Source organism: Galeopterus variegatus, unplaced genomic scaffold, assembly GCF_000696425.1.
Source record: "Galeopterus variegatus unplaced genomic scaffold, G_variegatus-3.0.2 Scaffold2238, whole genome shotgun sequence".
Classification (NCBI taxonomy): domain Eukaryota; kingdom Metazoa; phylum Chordata; class Mammalia; order Dermoptera; family Cynocephalidae; genus Galeopterus; species Galeopterus variegatus.
In genome coordinates, this window is record NW_007728349.1 from 129,247 (window position 1) to 139,442 (window position 10,196).

Consider the following 10,196-nt stretch of genomic DNA (forward strand, 5'->3'; position numbering starts at 1 on the left):
GACTTGGTGTTGTCAGCACCACGCCCAGCCAGTGAGCAAACCGGCCATCCCTGTATGGGATCCGAACCCGGGGCCTTGGTGTTATCAGCACCGCACTCTCCCGAGTGAGCCACCGGGCCGGCCCTGAGAGAAAAACTTCTAAAGTCAGAGTCCCCCTTACCCCTATCTCTGTATTAATGGGTTGCCTAAGACCCCGTCATTGCATTCATCCACAAACATCATGTTCCTAATGTGTGTGTGTGTCAGGCTCTGTGCTAGACTCACAAGATAAAAAAAGTTCACATAAGACATGTTTCTTAATCTTCTTGAACAATTAAGATTTATATGACACCAAGGTGAAGATTTTCTTTTTTTTTTTTTTTTTTTTTTTTTTTTTTTTTTTTAGTGTTGCCCCCGTACCGGACCGGGGACCGGCAACAGGATTGCAAACCTCGGCGTTGCTCCCGTGCCTCGCTCAGCCAGTGAGCGGGAACCGGTCTGTACGTGGGATCCGAACCCTCGGGCAGGAGCGCCTCCGTGCTTCCCAAGCGGCGCACTATCCAGTGCGCCACCGGGCTGGCCCCAAGATTTTCTGATCCTCGTACTGGCCAGCCACCAAAAAAAAAAAAAAAAAAGTTTTATATGCTGAGCACTATCACAGATGTATACATATAGTACCTATTAACCTGGCTGTTAAATTCTGTTTATGTTAGAAAATGGTTTGCAAGTAGATTTTGCTTAGAAGGTATCAACTACATGACAATGTGACCAATTTTTTTTTAATTATTATTTTTTTAAATTTGAACCTAGCTTGGATTCCCCATACTGGCCAGCTGCAAAACAAGACAAAAAATATCTGAACCTATAATTCCAGACATGGTAGAATTTTTTTATCCTTTTAGGAATATCCCTTGGAAGGCTGCATACATGTCCTAATGATGCTGCTTGATTCTAGTACATTTTTTTGAATATCTTTTGTGGTCATAAATCTTTACTTGTCTTTTAGAAAAAGGCATAGTATGAATTTCGGTAAATAATACAAAGTAGATGACCAAGCTGATTATTAATGTGTTTGATATTTTTAAAAATAAGGCATAACAACAAACAATAATACATTGAACTTTCAGAAGGAGAGAACAGAATTTGTTATGTGGGAGGGAGATTAAGGAGAAATTGGTTAATGGACCCAAAGAATGAGTACATTTTATAATGACAGATATGCCGACTATCCTGATTTGATTATCATATATTGTACACAAATACTGGTAGTAAACCCTGTACCCCACAAATATGTATAATCAATTATATTTAAAAAAAAAATACTGAAAAAAAAATAGGCATAACATCAAAATAAAGAGACTGCTTTCCTTGTTTGGCATATTAACTGTCCTTAAAAGCACTTCTGAAACTAATAATAATGATTGCTTACGCAGAGGGAAACTGACTGGAAGACAGTGGTGTGAGAGAAAGTTGACCTTTTTATCCTATTTGAATTTTGAACCATGTGAATGTATTACCTACTTAAATTTAAAATAAGTAATAATTTAAAAGGTCTTCAGCTGGCTGGTTAGCTCAGTTGGTTAGAGCGTGTACTGATAACACCAAGGTCCTGTGTTTGATCCCTGTACCAGCCAGCCACCAAAAACAAACAAAATAATAATAATAATTTAAAAGGTCTGGTAGATAATAATAAACAATATCTCTTGATATTCTTAAAATAAAAAAAGAAAAGAAAAAACTCAACTTACTGATGATAAAAAAAAAAAAGCAGCTAAGATACTATGTTTTTCCTGTCAGTTGGCAAAAATCTCAAAACTTTGGTCCCACTCAGTTGGCCAGGGTGTACAGAAACAGGTGCCCTCGCCACAGCTGGTGGGCTGTCCATCAGACCAGCTGTTTTAGATGGCAGTTTGACATGTCTGCCAAAATTAATATTACAACAAAAGTTGACCCAGCAACTCCTTTTTGTGAATTTATCCTCAGTATAAAGTTATTTATTCATTGGACCATTGTGTGTAATAATAGCTAAAAATTAGAACTCTAAATAATAGTGGGCTGGCTGGTTAGCTCAGTTGGTTAGAGCGCAGAGTTATAACAACAAGGTCAGGGTTTGGATCCCCTTACCAGCCAGTCACCAAAAAAAAAAAAAAAAATTATAGTGAATTATGATATAACTGTTCTAAAAAGATTAAAGAATTTATGTATCTCCTAAATATACAGAAAAAGAGGAGGAATTGTGTGTATAATATGCTGTCATTGATGTAAAGAAAGAGGAAAAAATAATGAATTTTAGTATTTGCTTGTAAATGCAGAAGGAAAATCTAGAAGGACACATTGTTTACCTGAGAGGGAGGGGATGGGTGGGAGAGAGCCTTTTTTCACTTTATAACTTTTTATGTATTTTGAACCTTGTAACGTTCACCTATCCAAAAGAAAAACTTAACAAAATTGGATTTTTAAAATAGATTTTAAAGGGCCAGAAAACAAAACACACTGTACATATTTCTTTAGAGTAAATATGTAGGAGTGGAATTGCCACTCAACACTCAAAACATTGATGTGATCACAGTGGGATTCATACCTACCAGAATGACTAAAATTTTGAAGATTGGTAACACCAAATGGTGGCAAGGATGTGAAACAGCTAGAACGCTCATACGTTGTTGCTGAAAATATAAAATGATATACCACACTGGAAAACATCCTGGAAGTATAGTTTAGAATTTTGCTTTCTTCACTAATTAGATAAAAATCTTTTGAAGGGCAAACTTTAATCAACAATTATGAAAATCATGGGCATTCCCTGTGGAAAGGAGCAGAGGATTATATACAGGGAGGTGAGGTCAGCTGTCTTTAGCAATGTACTAGTCAGCTAGGGCTGCCTACCACAGACTGGGTGGCTTAAACGACAGAAGTTTTATTTTCTCACAGTTCTGGAGACTAGACATACAAGATCAGGGTGTTGTCAGTGTTGGTTTTTCTGAGGCCTTTCTCCCTGTAGGAGGTCATCTTCTCCCCGTGTTTTCACGTGGTCTTCCCTCTGTATGTGCATATCTTAATGTCCTCTTGTAAGGGCACCAGTCATATTGGGTTAGGTTGATATGACATCAACCTTAATCACCTCTCTAAAGACCCTATTTCCCAATACAGTCATGTTCTGAGGTCCCATGGGTTAGGACTTCAATATATGAATTGGGGTGGGGGGGGACACCATTCAGTCTACAACAAGCAGTGATCAGCTCTGTATTCTGTTTCCTCCTCCTCTCAGGATCGAGTGATGTACGAAGCTCTGAAGCAGTCCCTCAGCTGGTGACAGCTCAGTCAGCTTGGAGGAGGCATCCAGTGCAACGAGGAGGCGTCCAGTGCATCGAGCAGGCAGAGAAGCCCACATGTTGACACAGGTGTGGTCTCGTAGAAGCATTGTATTTTCAAATTAAAGAGGCCAAGCTGAAGCTGAAGATTCTTCCCATCTGACCAGCCTTATGTGAAGTCATCCTACTTCCTCTTTAAGAAAAAGAAAAAAATTTTAACTGCTGAAATAAAATAGCTGATATGTTTTTAAATAAAATTTTTATTTTGAATAATCTCAACCATACAGAAAAATTACAAGGAATTTTTTTCCCCTGAACCATCTGAGAGTAAGTGGCCAACCTGATGCCCCTTCACCCCTAAGCATTTTAATGTACATTCCTACACACCAAGGTATTCTTCTGCATAATAACCAACCATCAAAATCGGCAAATTAACATTGATGCATTGCTACCATCTAATCCTCAGGCTCCATTCAAGTTTATCCAGTTATCCAGGGTCCAGTATAGAATTAGCCATTGCAATGGGTTGCTGTCTCTTTAGTCTCCTTAAAGTCTGAAACAGTTCCTTTGGCTTGACTTTTTTTAATTTTTTTTGGCAGCTGGCCAGTATGGAGATCCAAACTGTTGATCTTACTGTTAACAAGGTAGTGCTCTAACCACCTGAGCTACCCAACTAGTCCTGGCTTGACTTTTGATATTTTTGAAGGTCACAGGCCAGTTAGAATGCCTTCAATTGGAATTGTCTAATGTTTCCTCCAGATTAGACTGGTTATGCGTCTGCTGCAGGGTTATCGCAAGGTGACACTGTAGCCTTTGCATCTTGTCAGGTGGCATGCAATTTTGGTTTGCCCCATTACTAATGACATTCACTTTGATGACTTGATTAAGGTGGTTCTGCCAGACTTCTCACATTATAAACTTACTCTTTAGCCCTTTGAAATTTGTATGTACTTTGTGGGAAGGTACTCTGAAACTGTAAATATTCCATCCCTCATCAAGTTCAAGTATTACTATTTGTTCAATGTGCTATCCATTATCATCATTATTTGATGTTAAAATTGTCCCAGATTTGGCTCTTTCTGCTGGCCTCTCTGTCTCTGACGAGTCCCTACCTGATACTTCCTGAAGGGCTTAATTTGTGTCACGTTTAATCTCATCATTTGCAGAGTTGCTTACAATATATTCTGAGGCTATCTATAGATAGTTCTGGTTATCTATTTTTCTTTCTTTCTAAATTTTTACTTCATTCTACAAAAATGTTTAGGCTACTTTTAAGAATATAATTGATAAAATGGAGAAAAAAATAAAAGCAAATCATGGTTACAAAGGTCAAATGAGGGTTACACAGTTCTCTTTTTTTTGAAGAGTTCACAGAAGGTTGCAGACACCTAGACAGAGTATGACAATACCCCATGAAGAGACATACATTGTTTATCTGAGGAGTGGGGCGTAGGACTCAGCAAGGAGCCCCCCCAAAAAAGCAAGTCAGGATCATGTGATAGAGGCAGATGATTCAGAATGAAGGGAAAGTTAGAAGTATGTGCACCAGAGGTTCTTACACGGTGATTAAATTTAAATTTGATTAGTAAATTTGACTCTGCTTGATATCGTCCAGCTCAAAAGAGAGAGTCTGTAGTATCACAGATGTAAATTATGAGAAAAAGCAAAGATTTTTTTAATAGAATGCTAGGTCTGAAGACTCAACTTTCTGGTGGTTTAATTTGGCCTACCTATAAAATGTAAAGAATATAGGAGATCAAACAGGCTGTTTGTCTATCAGCTTCACAATCAGCTGTGGGACAGGTTGAACAGCAGGCAGTTGCTGAGCAGAAACTGACCAACTAGGGCCGGCCCGGTGGCGCACTGGATAGTGCGCCGCTTGGGAAGCGCGGCGGCGCTCCCACCCAAGGGTTCGGATCCCACATACAGACCGGTTCCCGCTCACTGGCTGAGCGAGGCACGGGGGCGACACCGAGGGTTGCGATCCCGTTGCCGGTCCCGGTCCGGTACGGGGGCGACACTGAGGGTTGCGATCCGTTGCCGGACACGGAAAAAAGACAAAAGACAAAAAAAAAATAATAAGACTTAAGAAACCAGGATACCTGGGCAACCTGTGCAGCAGTGTTTCCTCGCTCCTCAGGCTGTCCCTTGGCCTGACTTACGAGTGACCTTTGTCTCGCTTCAGCTGTTTATATTTTAGTCTCTGTTAAATATAACATAGCCAAACTGATATCCAAATTAATACAGCATTTGGACAAGTAAAGGGCAGTTACAACCCAGCGTGAGAAGGGCTATGAAGGGATAAGCATAGATGCCAGAGGAGGGGCGACTAGTCCAAAATCTGGGTCAGGGAATGTTCCCCGGAGAGAGTGATGTCTCAGCTGAGGCCTGAAGGCTGAGAAGGAAAGGAGGGAAGTAAGTGTTCTGAGCAGAGAATGAAGTCCTGGAGGAGGGGCTGGTGTTGCTGGGAAACAGACCAGGCAGCCTCTCACTTTTGTGCACTGGTTATTGCTGAAAACATGTCAAAGTCATGTTTACAAGAGGACTTTATTTCCAAAAGCTAAAAGGGTTAGAAAATGCCTAATTTCCCTATACTTTTTAAACATAGTCTTCAGCCATTTATGGGTGTCTGTCACTATTCAACTTCTCACTGCTTGAACTCAGACGCTCAATATTTGGATACATTTTTTGGATAAACCCCTCATTATTAGAAATTGCACTACTCAAATTCCAAAGCTGAGAAGCCAAATAAAGTTGGCATGAGATGATATCTCTCAGCACTCCAACTCCACCCTTATCTTCACTGTTTTAGATTTACCCGATGTGTGCTTATCACTAGTATCAGCATTCACTTTCCAATTTCAACATATTTTTACAAGATAAGCACGAATACAAAAATGTTAAAACATGCAAATTTGGCACTTGTCTGACTCCTTTGGGTCTCTCGCTAAGTTACCTGAGGGGAGGGATCCTGTCGGTCTTGTCTCCTTAGCACGCAGCCCAGGGCCTGGCACTCAGGAAGCATTTAATAAATGTGAGAGGAATTAACCATTCTTCAAAAACATGTCTGTCAAAATTTGACTGCTGGCTGGTACACAACCTCTCCATCTGAGAACTTCAAGTGTTCACTCAAGTCACAGAAGTCTGACTTTGTTGTGAAAAACAACAAAAGGACATGTGAATAGCCCATAACCCAGCGTTCCACTCCTGCATGCATATGTATATGCGAACATGCATACACATGTTCACCAAAATAGCATAGTTCATAACAGACCAAAACTGGAAACCCAGATAACTATCAACAATAGAGCAGATGAACGTGGTATTTTCACACATTTGAATATCTCCTAGCAATGACAAACTATGTGCAACAACCCAGGTGACTCTCACAGGTGTTGAGTGAAGGAAACCAGACCCCAAAACAAGGGTGATTCCACTTATTAATATTTAAAGTTCAAAAAGTAAAAAGCTAATTGATGCCATCAGCAGTCAGGTCAATGGTTACTTTTGGGAGGGTGGTGGCTGGGAGAGAATGTGAAATGGGGCCTCTGGGGTAGTGGCCATGTCCTCTTCGTGGGGGTGACAGTTACATGGATGTGTTTTCCTTAAAGAAGGTTCATTGTGCCATAGGCTTGCTCACCTGTGCTCTTTTGTGCAAGTATGTTCACTTAAAAAGTTAAAAATCTCGGGCCGGCCCGGTGGCGCACTGCTACAGTGCGCCGCTTGGGAGTGCGGCGGCGCTCCCGCCAAGGGTTCGGGTCCCACATACAGACTGGTTCCCGCTCACTGGCTGAGCGAGGTGCGGGCGCAACACCGAGGGTTGCGATCCCGTTGCCGGACAGGAAAAAAAAGTTAAAAATCTCAAAGTGAAAGTACTTATGTGTAAGTCATGGTTAATCAATGTTGAAAATGTGGGTTACTTAAAAGTAAAGAACCACATATGTTTTCGTATCCCTAGAGGAGGTCAGCCACCCTTTCCTCCCTTTTCCTCTGAAACACCAGGGACTTGGCTCATGCTGCCCTCTGATCTGGCTAGTGGAGAGAAAACGAGGTTGGAAAAGGTGAATAGTAGCTGAATTTTGCTGATGAGGTTAACCCGCCACAAATGCCATTCTCTCTTCCTTCCCAGGAACTCCATTTGTGAACATGAGCTTCAAAGACGTATGCAGCCAGCAAGGTTATCTGGATAAGTGTTTGCCTTCTGGAATTTCCTTTAGATTGCATGTTGACAATGTGCAGTCTGGCCCCACTGACAAGTAAGGCTTGCCCCTGAAGGGAGGAGAGAGATACTCAGCAAATGTTCCAGAGAGCTCTTTCTCAGATGTGGAAGCGAAGAGTTCACGTTATGTGACAGCCATTCTGTCTTCCAAGACCAAAGAAAGTCTCAGCATGGGAAAACTCAAATGGAATACACGAGCTTTTCACTTCACCTCCATCCTCATACCTGCTCTTCCTCCCTTATTCCTCATCACCCAAACTGGAAATCTTGACATCTTCAGTTCTGATTTGTCACCGCCATTTATTATTTAGAAATGTTTCTGGAATCTGTCCCTTTGTTCTCACAGACATTGACCTACTTCAGGCTGTCATCACCTTTCATGACTATTACTATAGCCTCCCAGTTAATCTCCTGTTCCAATCTCTTGTATCCTGAAACCAGGATTGCCTTTCCAAAATATGAGTGAATCTTGTCACTTCTCTGCTGAACATCCGTCACTGGCATAAATTCATCAGTCTGATTATACACGGACTTTTTAATCTGACATCAACCCATCTGTGACACCTGTCTCCTCTTTCTTTGACTGGATTTATTGTCATTCCATTAGAACGCCCTGTTCTTTCACATGTTTGAGCCTTTGTTCACAATGTTCCTGCTTCCAGAACGCCTTCTCTGCCTACCACCCACAGGGCCAGCTTTAGGACTTCAATACCATTTCCTGAGAAGGTTTGCCCAATCCCTCTGCTTTTGGCTCAAACTGCATTTTCCACTGACCTGGACTGACTGTGGCGCTCCTTTTAGATCAGCTGTTTAAGTACAATACTAGGCTGAGAGTCTCAGTGGCAGACCCCCACTCACTTTTGCATCTATAGCACTTGACACATAATAAGAACAAAGTAACTTTTTAATTGAACAACTGAATCACTTAATTCCATGGCACAAGGCACAGTTCATATTGGCGAGATTTATGGAGATTTGATGTTGTTTCCACCCCAGGTGTCTACCAAAGTGGAACTTCATGGCTGTCTGAAGACTAGCTGGCAAGGTTTTGTAGGTGGGGCTTCCTCTGGCATTTGGTTCTTGCTGTTCAGAAGCCTTTTTAGCAGTACATACTTCTCTCTTGCTGAGGAGCCCTCAATATGGCCAAGGCATTCAAAAGAAACTGTTTCTAAGAGCCTGGCCTACACGAGCTTTCTTCAAAATAGAAATCTCCTCTTTCAAGAGGAGATTATAAATATTTATTACAGCCAAAATTCTAATTACCTCCTGCACAGACAGGAAACCCTGCTCTCCCACTCTGGCTGACTGTGAGCCTGGAAAGTGGACAGTGGGTCTTCTTTTCAGATTCCAAGAAGTTTTGCTAGATTGAAATTTCTTAAAATTAGTACTGCAGAAAACTAAATGAGTTCCGTGGTTGCAGAAGGCTTTAGAAGCGAAGATACTGCGTGAGGTAAATAGCTGAGTTCAGGGAGCTATAGAAATGCTATTTCACAGCATGTGAGGAAGTCAATTTTTCAGATAAAACTCTCCTTGAGGGGGCTGGTTGGTTAGAGCGTGGTGTTATAATACTGAGGTCCCTGTACTGGTCAGCCACCACCCTGGAAAAGAAAAAGCCCTACTTGAAAAGGGGATCAAAAGCAAATTAATTAATTCAACAAACACTTCCTGAGCATCTACCTCACGTCTGTTGTTGTTTTTTTTTTTTTTTTAATTGCCTCCTTTATTATTCTCAGCTCACTTACAACCTGGACATTGAAGTAACAACCGGATTCTCAGATCTTTTATTACCAGCCTCAGTTTATAGTCCAGCTTGGACCCACTTATTAAAAATGAAATTAGTTGTGCTCACTTGGGCACCCTGCATGGCATCAAGGTTTGGAGCATCTGTGCCTTAAGACAAAATGTCACAGGCCTTGTTATTGCCTGGTGGCATGGGATGGAAGAAAAAGGAGGTGGACTTGTAAACATTAATGTGCTAATATGTTAAAACTGAGTGGGCCGGCCCGTGGCTCACTCGGGAGAGTGCGGTGCTGATAACACCAAGGCCCCAGGTTCGGATCCCACATGGGGATGGCCGGTTCGCTCACTGGTTGAGCGTGGTGCTGACAACACCAAGTCAAGGGTTGAGATCCCCTTACCGGTCATCTTTTAAAAAATAAAAAAAATTAAAAAATAAAAAAAACTGAGTGCATGAGTTAACCATTATGAAAATTTTCAAATATATATAAAAAAGTATTTAAACCATATGAAAATTCCATTTATGTAGGTCAAAAAGATCAAATACAGTGATGTCAGGTGGTCGAACATAATGCCCTGTCACCCAACTTCAACAATTATCAACTCACAGCCAATCTTGTTTCATCTATCCTTCCCTCACTACTCCACCCTGATTAGAAGCAAATCCATGAGTGATTTTTAAATGGATAGGTGGAGGTGAAGAAATAGCCATCCTATTCTCTAGGCTCGGGAGTAAAAGCCTTAAGAAAATGAGTGAATGTTTAACTCAAGGCACGTTAAAGAATGCTCACATCTCTCAGACATAATCAAAGGCAGGGCTTGCACTGTAGTTTCTAAATCATGTTGGAGTCTAGAGAACAATGCATATTTACAAGAGTGCATGTCAGGGATCTGAGGTTACCCAGCGACATTACCACTTGGGTTTTATTTTGCAAAATATTATCTACAGT

General features: G+C 41.2%; 1 protein-coding gene across 3 annotated transcripts in view; it reads left to right on the forward strand.

Moving 5' to 3' along the window:
- Positions 1 to 9,186, forward strand: part of NVL (nuclear VCP-like) — a 109,184-nt gene extending 99,998 nt beyond the window's left edge. For 2 of the 3 annotated variants that reach the window (XM_008581036.1, XM_008581038.1), the window contains one exon: positions 3,248 to 4,624. In XM_008581036.1, the coding sequence (XP_008579258.1) occupies positions 3,248 to 3,292 (45 nt within the window). In that variant the 3' untranslated portion in view covers positions 3,293 to 4,624. Of the gene's footprint in view, positions 1 to 3,247; positions 4,625 to 7,419 lie in introns of those variants that run through there. The other variant, XM_008581035.1, reaches the window with a different exon arrangement.
- The last annotated feature ends 1,010 nt before the right edge of the window (positions 9,187 to 10,196 follow it).